This window comes from Quercus lobata, chromosome 5 (assembly GCF_001633185.2).
Source record: "Quercus lobata isolate SW786 chromosome 5, ValleyOak3.0 Primary Assembly, whole genome shotgun sequence".
Taxonomy (NCBI): domain Eukaryota; kingdom Viridiplantae; phylum Streptophyta; class Magnoliopsida; order Fagales; family Fagaceae; genus Quercus; species Quercus lobata.
The window spans coordinates 44,505,974-44,522,577 of NC_044908.1; the positions used below are offsets into that span (position 1 = coordinate 44,505,974).

At 32.3% G+C, this 16,604-nt stretch overlaps 3 protein-coding genes and 2 long non-coding RNA genes across 6 annotated transcripts; all 5 read left to right on the forward strand.

The window, feature by feature from the left end:
* Positions 1–583: 583 nt before the first annotated feature.
* On the forward strand, positions 584–5,371 carry LOC115990540. The gene is made up of 6 exons (XM_031114364.1): positions 584–605; positions 704–853; positions 951–2,333; positions 2,433–2,605; positions 2,715–2,770; positions 3,010–5,371. The coding sequence occupies exons 1-6, from the start codon at positions 584–586 to the stop codon at positions 5,369–5,371; spliced, it is 4,146 nt and encodes a 1,381-aa protein (XP_030970224.1).
* Positions 5,372–5,453: 82 nt separating this feature from the next.
* On the forward strand, positions 5,454–6,230 carry LOC115989294. Its single transcript, XR_004091869.1, has 3 exons — positions 5,454–5,574; positions 5,907–5,957; positions 6,139–6,230. It is a non-coding gene; the product is annotated as an uncharacterized LOC115989294 (long non-coding RNA).
* Positions 6,231–6,298: 68 nt separating this feature from the next.
* On the forward strand, positions 6,299–6,912 carry LOC115989221. Its single transcript, XR_004091845.1, has 2 exons — positions 6,299–6,390; positions 6,794–6,912. It is a non-coding gene; the product is annotated as an uncharacterized LOC115989221 (long non-coding RNA).
* Positions 6,913–7,955: 1,043 nt separating this feature from the next.
* Positions 7,956–11,235, forward strand: LOC115989467 (replication protein A 70 kDa DNA-binding subunit A-like). Of its 2 annotated transcripts, none has more exons than XM_031113152.1 (11): positions 7,956–8,063; positions 8,542–8,706; positions 8,844–9,117; positions 9,229–9,325; positions 9,404–9,528; positions 9,610–9,691; positions 9,819–9,954; positions 10,059–10,216; positions 10,301–10,421; positions 10,547–10,735; positions 10,836–11,235. In XM_031113152.1, exons 1-11 carry the CDS (start codon positions 8,055–8,057, stop codon positions 11,004–11,006), a joined length of 1,527 nt encoding a protein of 508 aa, XP_030969012.1. In that variant the 5' UTR covers positions 7,956–8,054; the 3' UTR covers positions 11,007–11,235. The 2 variants fall into 2 exon arrangements, with proteins under 2 accessions (XP_030969012.1, XP_030969013.1); XM_031113153.1 differs by having other exon boundaries at positions 9,825–9,954.
* Positions 11,236–11,945: 710 nt separating this feature from the next.
* On the forward strand, positions 11,946–13,012 carry LOC115989192 (protein hsr-9-like). Its single transcript, XM_031112857.1, has 2 exons — positions 11,946–12,173; positions 12,280–13,012. Exon 2 carries the CDS (start codon positions 12,304–12,306, stop codon positions 12,907–12,909), a length of 606 nt encoding a protein of 201 aa, XP_030968717.1. The 5' UTR covers positions 11,946–12,173; positions 12,280–12,303; the 3' UTR covers positions 12,910–13,012.
* The last annotated feature ends 3,592 nt before the right edge of the window (positions 13,013–16,604 follow it).

The window sequence follows — 16,604 nt, forward strand, 5'->3', positions numbered from 1 at the left end:
TTTTTTCTTTTAATTTTTGTACTGTGCAGGCTATTAGACTCAGTTTATTGGGAGGCTTTTTTAAATGTTGTTGATAGCTTTATTTATTTTGTTTACTTATTTATTTTTATTGTGTGTATCTTAGTGTTTTGGATTGAGTGCTTATAGATGCTTTAGTTTTATATATTTATCTTATAAATAGAAAATTACATAATAGTGAGTGAAAAGTTTCAGGAATTCCATTTATATAAAATACAAGAGGAAGGAATATTTGATTAAATAAAGGGTTTGTAATATATTTCATTTATATAAACCTGCCATGTTTTCTGAAATTTAAATAATTATAATTAATTTTGTTGCAGCTCATTTCTGACTTTTAAAAAAAATGGAAAATGCAAGACAAGCGCGATTAAAAAGATGGATGCTAATGATTGAGAGGCGATCCGGCAGAAAATGGCATGAAAGGAAAAATAGTTTACAAAATAAATTTACCCAGGCGAGGAAATCCAGGAAAATGGTCATTGCTAAAAAGAGGAAAAAAAACAAGAAGGATAGAACAACATTAACTCATGACTGCTCTACATTGTATTCACCTGGTACAAATATGGATTTTTATGCATCAAGAGGTTCATTTCTCTTTCTGCCACATTCTATTTATAAATTCTTTAAACATTTCTTCATAAAAATTAGAAAATAATACTTTCAATTCACATTTGATTATTAGATATTGATGTTGACATGGATCATTCCTATGAAGAAACTAGAATGAACATAAGTACAAATGATACTTTGGTAGAAGATGGATTCAATAATTGTGATATATCTCAAGAAATCCAAGAATCAGAAAATGAGAGTGATTGTGAAGAATTTCCAAGTAAATGACTTAACTTAAATTTACAAGGAAAAAAAATATTGATATTCATTTTTGTTTACATTATTATTGTTGTTCTTATATTTTAAAATTCATATAGGAAAATTTACTGAACCTTGGAATTTTGGCTCGCCTTCTTATGTATGTGTGCATTGTGGATCAATTTTATGGTATGAAGAGGGAACAGTCAAATCTAAGAGGCCTAGGAACCCAAAATTCTCTCTCTGTTGTATGGAGGGTAAGGTTAAGTTACCTTTGCTTAAGAAAGCACCTCCTCTTATTGATGAGCTTTTAGATCCTCTTGGTAGTGAACGATCTAAAACATTCAGAACTCTAATCAGAACTTATAATGCAATGTTCGCAATGACATCTATGGGTGGTAAAGTAGATAGTAGAATTAACGATGGAAGACACCCTTACATTTTTAAACTTAATGGCCAAAACCATCATAGAATTGGAACTCTTCTTCCTAATGATGGTCAGGATCCACAATTTGCACAATTATATTTCTATGATACTGAAAATGAAGTTCAACATAGAATGAACGTCTTTAGCAATGATCAAATTAATAGTGACCTTGATCCATCTATTGTTGAAGCATTGGTCCAAATGTTTGATGAATCAAATACTTTGGTGAAGATATTTCGGATATCTAGAGACCGTTTCATTAATACTGATGTTCACCATTTAAGATTACGCCTTGTTGGCTCCCAAACTACAAATGGAAGAGAATATAACCTGCCTACATGTTCAGAGATTGTAGCAATTATCGTTGGTGATATTGGTGCTGAAAATGCACATCGCGATATTATTGTTGAGTTAAAAGAAGGAGGGTTACAACGTATTAATGTGTTGCATCCTTCATACATGGCATTACAATATCCCCTTTTGTTCCCATATGGTGAGGATGGTTTTAGACTCGGCATTTTGTATAGTAATGTAGATGGAATCAGAACTGATACAACTGATTCTATTACAATGAGAGAATACTATGCATATCGATTGCAAGAACGTGAACATGAGGGACATACATTGATATATGGTGGTAGATTGTTTCAACAATTTGATGTAGATGCCTACACATGTATAGAAGAAATCCGGCTTATGTGGGCAAAAGAGAACCAAGACAAATTAAGGATAGAATTGTATAAAGGACTGAAAGATGCAGTTATGAGAGGAGATACCACCCCTGCATCTTCAGGCAAAAGATTTGTTCTACCTTCAAGTTTCACTGGAAGTCCAAGGTATATGATTGAAAACTATCAAGATGCAATGGCAATCTGTAGATGGGCAGGTTATCCGGACCTTTTTATTACCTTCACCTACAACACAAAATGGCCAGAAATTGATCTTTTCCTATCTAGGAAACCTGGACAGAAAGTAGAAGATAGGCCTGATGTGGTTGCAAGAGTGTTCAAGATAAAGCTTGATCAACTCTTAAATGATTTAAAGCATGGCCAACACTTTGGGAAAGTAATTGCAGGTATTCTAAACTTTATATTTTAAATATTTTTCCCTCCTTCTTTACTTGGCTTAATAATTAATCTAAACAAATGTAACTAGCTTAGTGTTTTGGTTCCAGTTGTCTACACTGTTGAATATCAAAAAAGAGGGTTACCTTATGCGCACATTTTACTTTTTCTACATCATGATGACAAGCATCCTACAGCAGCAGAAATTGATAGAATAATTTCAGCAGAAATTCCAGATTTCAATGAAGAACCTTTACTTTATGAAGCTGTCAAACAATATATGGTCCATGGTCCTTGCGGCTCTATTAATTCAAGGGCAAGCTGTATGATTGAAAACAGATGTACAAAGCACTTCCCTAAAAAATTTTGTTCGCAAACAACTGTTGATGAAGATGGTTTCCCAGTATATAGAAGAAGGAATAATGGAAGATTCGTTGAAAGAAATGAGGTCAGACTTGATAATCGATTTATAGTTCCACACAATATTGATTTATTGGTGAAATTTCAAGCACACATAAATGTCGAGTGGTGTAATCATTCAAGATCTATAAAGTATTTATTTAAATATATAACAAAAGGACCTGATCGTGCAACTTTGATTCTTGAAGAAAATTTTCATATTGATTCTTCTACTGGAATGCAACATATGACAAATACTGATAAAGTTAAGACATATTTAAATTGTAGATATGTGTCTGCCATAGAGGCATGTTGGAGGATATTTGAATTTGCAATTCACCATCGAGAGCCTGCTGTTCAAAGACTTAGTTTTCACAATGAGGACGAACAACCAGTTGTTTTTGAAGATACTGATTATTTAAATAATGTTGTGGACAAGCCAGATATCGGGAAAAGCAAATTTACAGAGTGGATGAAAGCGAATGCATTGTATGAAGAAGCAAGGGAATTGACTTATTCTAAATTTCCTACTAAATGGGTTTGGCATAGAAAAGACAAAGAGTGGAAATTGAGAAAATCTGGAAGATGTATTGGGCGTATATATTATGCTCATCCTGCAAGTGGAGAACGGTTTTATTTGCGGATGCTACTCAATGTTATTAAAGGAGCTAGATCATTTAAGGAAATACGAACTATAAATAATGTTGTATATCCAACTTTCAGATCAATATGTTATGCACTTGGTTTGCTTGATGATGATAAAGAGTGGCACGAAGCTTTGAATCATGTATTGTACTGGGCTTCAGGAAAACAACTACGAGAACTTTTTGTCACAATGTTGATTTTTTGTGAGGTTGCAGATCCATATAAATTATGGATTTCAAATTGGCAGTTGTTATCTGAGGACATTCTGCATCGTCAAAGAACAGTTTTACGATATGACAACCTACATCTTGATGACTCTCAATTACAGAACTACGCACTATGTGAAATTGAACAGATTTTGGTAAAGAGTGGCAGGTCTTTGCATGAATTTGAGTCAATACCATATCCAAATACATTACTTCTCAGACAAAGTAACAATAGAGTATTACAAGAAGAATTAGATTATGATAGAAACTCTTTGGCAGCAGAACATATTAAACTTTTTTCTGGTCTTAATATTAATCAAAGAAAGGTATATGATGAAGTAATTTATTCTGTTTCAAAGAATAAAGGTGGCTTCTTTTTTGTTTATGGACATGGAGGAACTGGAAATACTTATCTTTGGAAAACCATTATATGCCGATTGCGCTCAGAAGGGAAGATAGTCATTGCAATTGCAACATCTGGAATTGCTGCATTATTGTTGCCTGGAGGGAGAACAACTCATTCAAGATTTCAAATACCAATAAATGTAACAGACAGTTCAACTTGCGGTATTAAACAAGGTTCACAAATTGCAGAACTTATGACAAAATCAAGTCTTATAATTTGGGATGAAGCTCCTATGGCACACCGAAATTGTTTTGAAGCTGTTGATCGGTCATTAAGAGATATATTACGTTTTTCTAACCCAAATAGTGGGGAGACACCTTTTGGAGGAAAAACTATTGTTCTTGGTGGTGATTTCAGACAAATATTACCAGTGGTATCAAAAGCACGAAGAGAACAAATAGTTGAAGCATCAATTAATAAGTCATCATTATGGAACAGTTGCAAAGTGTTCATTTTGACAATAAATATGAGGTTGACACGAAACCCAGGTGATATTGCAGCAAGGGAATTTGCTGAATGGATGTTGAAAATTGGTGATGGTGAACTTAGTAATAATGAAGGTGAAGCATTGATTGAAATACCGCATGATTTACTAATTCATCCTGGTGCTCATCCTTTCAACGATATTGTAAAAGCTACCTATCCTGATTTCGATACAAAATTCAACAATTCTAAGTATTTAGAAGAGAGAGCAATTTTAGCTCCAACGAATGAAGTGGTAGAAGACATAAATGATTACATGATTGATCTTATTAATGTTGATGAAGAGACATATCTTAGTGCATATTCATTATGTAAAGCTTCAAGCAACATTCTAGACCAAGATGTCATGTATCCAATAGAGTTTCTCAATTCATTGAAGTTCCCTAGTATTCCAAACCATAAACTCAGATTGAAAGTAGGTCTGCCAATAATGTTACTTCAAAATTTAAACCAAAGTAATGGACTTTGTAATGGTACTAGACTTTTAGTCACTCAATTATCAAAATGGGTTTTGGAAGCTCAAATAATATCAGGAACTCATATTGGAGAAAAGGTGTGTATTCCAAGAATAGTCTTATCCCCTTCTGATTCCAAATGGCCCTTTGTACTAAAAAGAAGGCAGTTTCCAGTGTCTGTTTGCTTTGCTATGACAATTAATAAGAGCCAAGGTCAATCTCTGCAACGTGTTGGACTTTATTTAAATAGACCAGTTTTCAGTCATGGACAATTATATGTTGCTGTATCCAGAGTTAAAAGTAAAGATGGCCTTAGAATACTCATTGTAGAAAATGATAATGGTGATCGTTTTCATACAAAAAATATTGTCTACAAAGAAATATTTGATAATTTGCCTAAAGGTAACACATACTGTTTATTAATATTATTTCAAGTTGTTGATAATGTAAACTAGATTGTCACTTATATTGTAAACAGTAGGTTTTTCTCCATTGTTATATATAAACTTTACTAATGTTTAAAATGTTCTAATATTACAGATTCATATCGCAACGAAGTACAAAACTTTGAAGCAGATATCAGTGAATGTGAGATGCAGTTAACGTAACAAACAACCATGATCTGATCAATATTGCTATTATCTTGGTTGACTAATAGGTAAGTTTTAATTTTTTTTTAAACAAAAAATAATATTAAAAAAAAAAATGGATACAAAAATCTAATTTTTTTTTTTTTCATATCTGCATCTTCAACTTACAGAACTATTTTGTTTAATTAACTTATACATTTCTAACATTTTCTTTGACATAAGTATTTTTAATTGTTTCCAGGGAACATTATATGTTTATAATTCTTTCTTTAGCCTTATATGGTTAAACATCAAGGGGAAATTGATCACATCTTATTGTAGATGAGACTTAATGCTGGGAATATTACAATTCTGTATTGGCAAAAAGCTGTGAATTTTGGTCAAACAAATTTTTTTTCAGACTCTACAGTATGTTACTTCCCAGTCAGCATCACGGTCTAAATCTGATAAGGTATCCATTGACAAAAAAAACTAATATCTGCTGTAATACAATGCTTGAAAGGATTATCTAAAACATTTCAGATTTAATAAGAGATCTCAGATTTAGTAGTAACAAGAAGAGTACTGATAATGGGAAAATCTTAGTGTAAAAGAAGAAAATGAACTAATTCATTTATCCTTACTTCATGTAGAACATGTTGGTTTATCTCTCTTCTATGGATTGCCCTTAACTTCTGTGCTGTTCTGGGCCATATATATGAACTGCTCAATGGAAAATCGAAAGCTTTCAAATGAGAGGATAAAAGAGTTTACAAACATTACATCAGAAGCAGCTTGGGAAATTAGAGACTGCATTTCCATATATATCAACTGCTCAGTGGAAAATCGAATGATTTCTGTTGGGAGGATAAAGGACTTTACAATATTGACCTTAGAGACTCCAGGTAACTGACCTTCAACTAATTTTGTTTAATTTTTTTGACGAACTAAATCAAAATTAACAATGAGCTTTGTGGGTTGGTGGCACTGTCCTGTTTCCTCATTGGGTGAACGTGATTTCATATCTCTCCCCTCCCTCACTTGAAAAGAAAAAAAAGAAATCCGAACTTCATGTCTACAACTACCTAAACTAATAAACCATGGCTAGAGTTTGAACTGTAATTTACTTCTTATCAATTATTATATTACTGTTTGAACTTAACAGAATTTGTATTGATTTTTATATTTCTTTGGATATATTGAGAAAAATAATTTGATACCATTTGATTTCCTGCGCTTATTACACTTTCCTTCTTTTTTTTTTTTTTTTGGCATCCTATTGATCTTAAGGTTCATTTTTTTTAATAGGGGACTCATTAACTGCCAGTCTGTACTTGCTGTCATCCTAGCAAAAACAGCAGTTTCAGCCCATTTTACTTATTATTGAAAATGAACCGATGACTTACTACTTACTATTCAAGGGGAGACGGAGCGCTAAAAAAAAGAAAGCATTATCACTATTTCAAACTATTTTCCATCCTACCTGATCTACTGTTTTTGAATAGCGATTAAAATTGTAAGACTTTGAAATCTGAAAGTGTACTGTGTATTTTTGTTGTTGTAACTTTATGGTTGCTGGAAGGTGAATTTTCATTTATAAAACAATGAATGTAATTACTATTAAATTGATAGAAATTGTTTGTAATTCATTTAGTAGATCATATTTGGTTGGAACACACCTCTTTTTCTTTGAGTTTCATATTTTAGAATACTTTCAAAGATTGTATGTGCAGCAGCCAATGTAGCATGACCACAAAACTGAAACTGCAAAGGAGTATCAAACATTTGATTGATTACATATACTTCTTTTAATTGGCTAAAAATTCTACTGCAACAATAAAATATATGAACCTGTACGACCACACTTAGAAATTAAATATTTTACAGGTTATTTGTCATGTTAAACAACAAATTATTGAAGTTGATCTGCCTGCCAACAACAAAGTCAATTGGATTTTCAGAACGAAAACGAAGAACAAACCTGACTGCTTTAGTCTTTCTTTTGACATATATATACTTTTGTGTCTAAAACTCAAAGGTCCTGAGTTTGGACGACATTTAAAGATTAGAAATCACAAAAATTACATTCAATAAGGCCATTGTATATTCCCAAATCAGATAATTGCCAAATACACATAAATCTCAGAATTAAAGTTCCAAATAAATTCTTATTGTGGATATATAACAATTCCAATTTCTCATGTGGATAGGTCCATACCTTAACCTAAAAAAGCCCAATCCATTTCATCTAATAACCATGAGCCCTATAAAGTTATAAGGGACAATCATATATAATTAAAACCAATCCCAAGCCCAAGCCCAGCCTCACTCATGGGAAAAAAATGTTATTGATTGGATTTGGGCCCGTTCAGATAAATTGTTCAAGCCCAAAGTAGAAGAATCACTCATTGAAGTGGTGCGACAAGATAAAAATCTTGAACCAGTATACTTATTCGGCCAAATACAAATACACAAACACAAATAGAGAATCCCTCCCTCAATTATTTCAACCGCCATTCCTTCACTGCAACAGCAAACTATTCAGAAGACTTCTCTGTAACAACAGACTATGAAGAAGGTGAGCATGCTTTCTTTCTATTCAATTACCGTTCCCAATTGTTTATAACTGTTCACAGATCATTTTCCCACTATTGAGTTTAATTTTCTAGGGTTCTTCTTTTATCTCAATCAAAAAACATGAGTTCTAATTTTCTCCTTTTTTATTATTATTATTTTTTTCCATTTAAGAGTTTTTTTGATAAGATTTCACTTTTTTTTTCTCATTGTCTTTTCTTTTCTGTTTTGCTGCATTACTCAATAAATATTAGATTTGGATACCATTTTCGCTATTTTCCCATTATTTTTTTTCAATATCTTGAAATCTTTTTCTTCAGTTGTTGTAATAATTAAATATTGTTTTTGTTTTAAAGATTTTTATTACGTATTTCAAACTGAAACATTTAAATAGCCTAAAAGTTAGATTGTCGCTTATGTTGCAAATGACACATTTTACTCCATAATTATATATAAATTTAACTGATGTTTAAATTATGCAGATAATACAAATTCAAAAGAATATGGAGTACACAAATTTGAAGCAGATATTGAGAGACAAAGATAACTCAAAAGTGAAAGTTAAAGTTTTACGAACGTGGGATGCAATTAATATAGCAAACAACAATGATCTGATTAGCCTCGATATGATATTGGTTGACAAAGAGGTAAATTCATAATTGAATCCCTTTTAGAATAATTTTTACTAATCTTTCTTCATTAAAACTTGCAGCCAGCCAATGTAAATTGGTTGTTATGTACTGCTGTTATTGATTACAGGATAATTCATTTGAAATGTTCGTAGGGAACATTGATACATGCAAGCATCAGAAAGAGTCTTGCTCAAAGTTTTCGTCCACAACTAATTGAAGGGAGCATATATACAATTACAAATTTCTTAGTAGAAGAATATAAAGGGAACTATCGTCCAGTACATAACGATCTCAAAATACTTTTTAATTCAACAACTTCAGTCACAAAATTCAAAGGATTTGACCATTCAATACCTCAGGTCCAATTTGAATTTGCTGATTATGGAACAATAGCTTCCCGTTGTTATAACACAACTTACTTAACTGGTAATTTATATTATTTTACAAGCCAAGCATCTACTTTTACAGAGCTAAAAAATAATGCAATTCATATCTTAATATTGACTTTTTTTAAAAAAAATAATGTGCTCTTAACAGATGTGATTGGCATATTGGACTACATTGGAGCCATTGAGGAGATCAAAACAAGAGGGCGTCCAACAAAGATAAGAAACATTCAACTGTTGTTAGAAGAGTAAGATATATATACATTATTTTAAACTTATATGTTATAATTTTTAAATAACTCAAACTTACATATAAACAACTTCAGGAACAAATCTGTTCAAACAACTTTATTGGGAAATACTGCACAACAAATAGATGATGATTTCTACAAAACAAATAAAGGGCCATTCATAGTAATAGTCACTTCAACTATAGTGAAAACTTTCAGAGGTAACAATTGATTAACTCATTTATCAAATATGTAATGTTTATGTATCTATAATACTTATAAATTTTATAACTTTTTTATAGGTCAATATCAGCTATCATCCACTTTTGCAACAAAGCTGTACGTAAATTTAAACATTCCAGAAGTTGCAGAAATGAGAAACAAGTAAGTACTATTACACTTTTTCTTTACAAGAGTGTACCTACTTAGCAATATTCCTTAAATGATAGATATATACAAATAGAAACTGTTCTGTTATTGTTTTTATGAGTTATACATAAATTTTGATTAGATACAGCACAAAAGACATAAACGTAAAAGATATACTGCCAAAGGGACTCCCTAAAATTCAAGATGCAGAACTGGCCTTACATAATAAAAAAACAGTTGTTGAAATAAAGAACTTGGAATGGAACTTAGAGACAAAGGTATCAACTATATTCTTACATCATGAATTTATCGTAATTAGTAACTGTTTATGTGTTTTGTAATAAGATATAATTTTATAAATTGACTAATCTTTGTGTTATAGAACTTGATGGTAACATGCAATGCCAAAATCATTAATATCAACAACAAATATGGATGGTATTATGTTGCATGCCTTATATGCAAGACGAAAGTGAAACAAGTCAAAGGAGTTCTATGGTGTGAACGTTGTAAAAATGAGCCAAAATTTGCAGTCCCAAGGTAATTAAAAAAAATGATTTGTAAATTCTAAAACACACACAAATTATATATAATATTCTATTAACAACTTTGTATCTAAAATAGCTATAGAATACAAGTCCAAGTACAAGATGAGACCGGCTCAACCACATTCATATCGTTTGACAAAGGAGCTGAGAAAATTATTTCTAAAACTGCAAAAGAACTTGTAGAGATGCAAGAAGAGGTAATTTAATATATAAATGTCAGCCCTATATATTTATTTTCTGAAAACTAAAGTTTTAATACTTTCTTACCAATGTTGCATGTATATATATATTTTGCTAATTGTATGATACTTTGTTTATACAGATGTTGAAATTAGATGAGAATACTTTACCAAAAGAGATTCAAAAAATAATTGGCAATGAATATTTGTTCCAACTGCATCTTGATGAATATAATTTGAAGTATGGAAAAGAAAATTACACGGTCTCAAAAATTTTGGAGATGGAAATTTCACATAAGCAAAAAGACTCAAGTAAAGTTGAAGAACATCAGGTGATTGAAACATACTTACTCCAACTTGCTTACTATATGATTCAAACATTAGTCTACACATAATCTACTTTACATATCTAACTAATGCAAATTATTTCAGGACACAATGGAGGAAATTGTAAGAAAATCAAGGAAGGACAAGTACATAGCCAGTCAAAAAATAGAAATAGGAGAAACATCTGTACAAAGACCTGAAAGAATGCCGCTCCAAATGCTTCAAAAACATCAAAAGAGTACTAAGCAAATTGCTACAAAGAAGAAAAAAAACTGAACTCTAATGTATATACTACCTTACTCTAAGAGTCTTTATGTATTTCATAGTATTGTTAATTATTTTTTTTTTCTTTAGAAGACTAAACTGAATGTACTGAATAAAGCTGACAGATTAGGATAGCGTTACTATAAAATGTAATTATATTTCACAATTCGGTATGTTAGACACTATGATGGTCCCAAAATGGCTGATTTCAAAGTGTATAAGCTGAATGAAGAATGTAATCGATAGGATTTTCTTTAATAAAATAAATAGATTTTCCCCTACTGTTCTGTTGTTGAAAAGTAAGAAGTTATGTGTGTTCAGCTACTGCATCTCTATTTTTTTAGTTATTTTAATTTTTCAACAAAGTCAATATAGTGTATATAATTGTATTGTGGCTGTTTGGATTAATTATATATCTACTTGAATACATCAAAATTTTCCTTATAATGTCTATTGTGACTATTTTTTCTTCTCATCATCTATTGAGCTGTTTTTTTTTTTTTTTTTTTTTTTAAGAGAAAATCTTTTGAGTAGTTGAATGCATGCTCGGTTGCTTAATGGAACACTATGGAGTTTTACCTAAGAAATATGATAAGTTAAAACACATTGTTTTTTGAAATAGTATGCCATGGTTTAGATATATAAATCTAACAATCTAAATTTTTCTTTCCATTTCTTTACAATGTATAGTATATATTAAAAGCAATTACCTGTATTTTCTTCTACTTATGAGAATTTAAATGATCCCGCGCCTTGCGCGGGTTAAACACTAGTATATATAATAGCAGAAGCTGAGAGAAAATGAATTCCTAGAATTAAGGAGGTAATGACAAATACGAAAAGTACCTACCTAAAATTCAGACATGTATAACTTTAAAAAGCGATACATTATATTGTTTGGCAAGGATACAACACCGTTTAAAAAAATAAATAAATACTAACCGGTTAAAATACAATTAAATGGGCTTACAATACTCCCAAAAAACACTTGCGTTACTGAGAACGGAGAAGGAGAGAGAGATCGAGAGATCAAAAACTGAAACCCAAAACATCAGACAACAATCAAGATGAAGAAGAGTCGTACAGTCTCTTCCAATATCCCCAAACTCTCTCTCTCTCTTCTCACGAACCCTAATCTTTTTCTTCAAGAATATTCAATCCCTTCAATCCAAGCTACAGGTTTGTTCTTTAATTTAATCTTTTTCCAATTTAAGATTCACGTATTTGTTTCTTTCCCTCTATATTATTGAATTCCTCAAATTTTTAAATTTTTTTGAAAAATCAGATTTGAATCGATCTTTGTGTGTGTATGGCGAACGGTACGGATTCGGAGGAGTTCGTGTTGCTATCTTGGGTTCGGACGGGTCACAAGTGCGAGTTCGCCTTCGCAATGAAGGCGCAATCAGAGATCTGCAGGTCCTTGGTTCGAACCCGGTCCAGGAAGACCCGGAATGAGGCTGTGGCGACCAATAGAAGCAAGAAATTGAAGAAGTCGGATCCGAAGGACGTCGAGAACGACGAAGTTATGGATCAAAAGGCGAAGGATTTGGGCGATTCGATGAGTGAGGAGGAAGCGAAAAGCGACGTGGTGGACCTAACGAGCGACGACGAGCCGAAGGGGCACGTTGGAGAATCGGAATTGGTCGGAGAAGGGGGTTCCAAGAAGGACAAGTCAATGCCGGTTTTTGACAAGGAATTGAAGGGTGGAGTGGTTGAAATGGTTCAGAATCCTGTGAAGGAAGAGGAATTAGTGTGTGAAAGCAAGCCGAATGTGAATGAAGAGATGAAGACAAAGCCAGGAGTTGAGAAAACGAATGAGGATTTGGTTAACAATGAGAAGATTGAGGGGGTTGGCATAATGTTTTTTTTTTTTTTTTTGGTTTCTCTCTTAATCAAATATTGTTTCTGCCAGTAGTTTGCATGGTTAATTGATGGGGTAATGCTCTTTTTTTGGGTGCTCTTTCTTTGTATGTTTTTCCTTGGCGTATATAACCTTTGGCTTTCTATTTGCTTTCTAATGTATTCTGTTTTTTTTTTTTTTAATTCAAATGTCTTTCATTAATGTTTCCTTTACCTTTTTGCTTTCTCTATTTCTTATTGTGTTGATTATAGGGTTTTGATTGAGGATTTTGGGTTAAATATGGTTTCGATAAAGGTATTTTGGTTATAATTTGTTTTTGCTTAGCTTTGGTTTTGGTTTGGATATTTGGATGATTTTTTTTTTTGGGGTAATTTTGCAATCATCATAGAGAGCAGACTGAATCAATATTGGATAGCGTCTTTTGCTTTTTTGTTAGATTTCTGATTCAATATCTTGGTTTCTCCGTTTGTGTTTGGCTTTTGGTGGGCATCCAGATTGGAATATATATTGACTTTATATGTGGCATTGAAAATTTCATTGTAATGTGGCAACTGTGGAATGATAAGGTAGTGGGCAATGATTATGATCATTGTCAAAGACAATTGTGAAGAAGGCTTTAGACCTTTAGATTTGTTCTATTAATGTTCTCCAGATTTTTTGCTTTCTTACTCTTTTTTCATGCTTGATCTGTTCTTCTTTCCCCCCTATGTATGACGCTTTTATTAGATTTTTTTTTCCCTGTTTATCTGTCATTGATTTTCCATCTATGTATAGAGCAGAAAGTAGAAAAGTCAATTTTTTTTCCTGATTTTAAATTCAGTTACTTCTTCATTCTGCAGCCTTTGAAATGATTTGGCTTTGCTTGGAATGTTTGGATTTATTTTTTGGGGTACTCCAGACTTATAATTCAAATGATAAGATATTTAGATTGTTTTAATACTTGGGCTGTTAATTAATATACAACAGATTTATCTTAACTGAGTTAACAGTGTTTGCTTGACTGTTGGCTGAGTTTTGTAGCATGATACGTGTTTGACAAAATGTCTTATGGACTTGCATTTTAATTCTTTAGAATTATGTTGTTCAGAAAATATATACTTGCAAAACAAATCCTCTGACTTTTAATACCATTAAGATGATTGCACTATAGACTCAGAGGTATTAAAAGATGGTTGTATTATTGACTCATAAAATAGACGCCTACAAAAGAGAAGGCCAAGGATGGCCCATAGCTGTATGATGCCAGTTACTATCTTTTCGATCCAAGGTTCTTTTTCTCTCTTTTGTTTTTTTGGTAATATGTTTGAAATATTCACAGAGGAAAGCCTCCAGACCATAACCACCACCTTATACTTTGTAGGGCTAGAGTTGTCATTGTTCACAAAGGTCAATGATCTGCTTATTTACTTTGATTTCAAGGAAACATTTAAAATATAAATGAAAACAAACCAGCAGCAGTTTTACATAAATAAATTTTTAAAGTAAACATACTAGAATTGAGATACTTACTTCAATGCTTTTGACTGGCTTAGTGTAGGGGGATCTCCTGGGTTCTGCACGTCTAAATATTGTAGTGCTTTTTACACTTAAACTCACATGACTGAATTTAAATATATAACTACAAGGAACTTATTGTGCATTTTTCATTCTTGAAGAGAATCTTCATGTTGATGATCATGACATGTATTGGTTTGGGGAAAAAAATATAGTTGCACTTTTAATGGTTTTCAACTCACTATGAATATAATTTAGTATAAATGTGTCCACATCTTTATTTGATTAAGCTTCAGTTGCATAAGAAAGTTAAGCTTAAAGTACGTAATATGGATATGTTTTACACATTTTGATGAATCGTTTTCCTTATATGTCAAACATTGTAAGAAACAAAAAACAAATTGTTGTAGGAAAACCAAAGGCTGCCAACTCCATCAACAATCAAAAAATAGAAGTAGCAGAAAGTTCAACTAATAATTCTCCACTTGCTTCCCTCATAATTGTTGAAGCTCTAAAATGCCAATCCAAATGCTTCACAAATAATTAAATAACTTATCTTTCCTTTTTTTTTTCTTGAAGGAAACATATATTTTATTGCAATTGCATCAAGGATAAATTGTAACTAGAAATTGCATCAGACTTGAATTGGGTTGAATAGAAAGTATTGACTTTTAAAAAAAAATAGAAAACTAATCCAAAAAAAAAAAATGCCTCTACGATATAAGTTGCATTGTTAGGAATATCCTGCGCATTGTGCGGGTTAAAGACTAGTTTTTAGTAATATACAAGGCGAAGTGTATGTGCCTTGTGCAATTAGATAACAGACACTCAACATAAGAAGAAAAGAATTGGATTGATACTTCATCAGGTGCTTATAATATTAAAATGTGAACTTAATATTATTGCGAATGACTTATCTATATATAGAGCATACTGCAGAACTCTTACTTCAGAACTTAAAACCTCAACAGCTATTGCTGAATATGGAGAGAAAAATGACCAAGTTGATGTTTTGGGTTTGCCTTATAATATTGGCCTTACTCACATTTACAAGAAGGTTCGAAGCTCGTCCTCTCAATCCAATTGTTGAGGCATGGAATATTCCAAACAAATCATTGCAGCCGATTCTCGTGGGTGCTAAAGCTATTGTCAACATGGGATTGGAGTTGAAGATGTCAGAAAAGAGACAAATGTATGTCTAACCGAGTTAGTCCAGGTGGACCAGATCCTTGGCATCATTCTATGGAACATGATGCAGAACAAACCGCCATAGACTCTCTGGACTTTCACACCTGCCTGAAATCATCGTGCAGGGCAAAAAGGCTCTAGTAGAAATCATGGGCCATGGAGTTTTGCTCCAACATAGACCTCCAGTCCATGACTCCAATATTGGAGTTAATGGTTTAAATCCAACATGCTTGATGACTAGTTTGAAGCAGCAAATCCTATAACACCAGATCTTGATTTTTTTCAAAGAATATTACTAATAGAAGGTATGAGAGAATTTTGGGTACAAAAACTCTAGGTACAAAATAATTAATAGGCATAGGAGGAACTTCTCTCTCTTTGTTTTACAAGTCCTATATAACCTCTTTTGTTGTGTACAATAAGTGGCATGAAACCATAGTAGTCTAATCTATGATTTTCAATCGATCGAAATTTTAATTTCAATTAGTCCAACATGAATTAAACCTTGCTGGAAAAATGATGGTGGAGGTGGTGGTGAAGTGTGTGTAATGGTGGGAGAGTTAGGGAGTATGAAAGAGGGGTGATGTGTGAAAAGAAAATAAAAGAGAGCAAAGTGAGAGGTAGAGAGATGGCCGGCCAAAGTGTGTGAGGGAGATATTTTGTAAGGATATGTGGTGGGGAACAAGTGGGTAGGTGGGGCATGTGTAAGTCCATAAATTCTTATCTTCTTCTTCTTCTTCTTTTTTTATTTATTTTTTTATTAATTTTATAATGAGCTGGGGCGTTACATTCTCCCCCCCTTATAAAAATTTTGTCCCCAAAATTGTACACATTTAACTTAGGTCTCTTTCCTTTATGCATCTTATCCATATCAATTGAGAGTTACTGCCTTGCAACAATTTCATTTTTCCTTATTAGAGTTGGTTGAAATATCAAACTAGCTAAGTAGGTCTTACAACTTTAACTCACCATCCTTTCTAAGTCAAAAATAATAATAATTTGCCTCTATGTCGTACGCAAAGCATCTGAAGAACTCAAGGACTTTCTACTAAGTTCATCAACCATGA

Bases quoted from the DNA above. Each gene is read 5' to 3' on its own strand.
- LOC115990540 (XM_031114364.1), top strand. From the start codon at position 584: ATGGATTTTTATGCATCAAGAG. The intron at 606-703 runs GTTCATTTCTCT...TTTGATTATTAG, and splicing joins GGATTTTTATGCATCAAGAG to ATATTGATGTTGACATGGAT. The intron at 854-950 runs GTAAATGACTTA...AAATTCATATAG, and splicing joins TGATTGTGAAGAATTTCCAA to GAAAATTTACTGAACCTTGG.
- LOC115989467 (XM_031113152.1), top strand. The intron at 9,692-9,818 runs GTAAGTACTATT...AATTTTGATTAG, and splicing joins GTTGCAGAAATGAGAAACAA to ATACAGCACAAAAGACATAA. The intron at 10,736-10,835 runs GTGATTGAAACA...AAATTATTTCAG, and splicing joins GTAAAGTTGAAGAACATCAG to GACACAATGGAGGAAATTGT.
- LOC115989192 (XM_031112857.1), top strand. From the start codon at position 12,304: ATGGCGAACGGTACGGATTCGGAGGAGTTCGTGTTGCTATCTTGGGTT.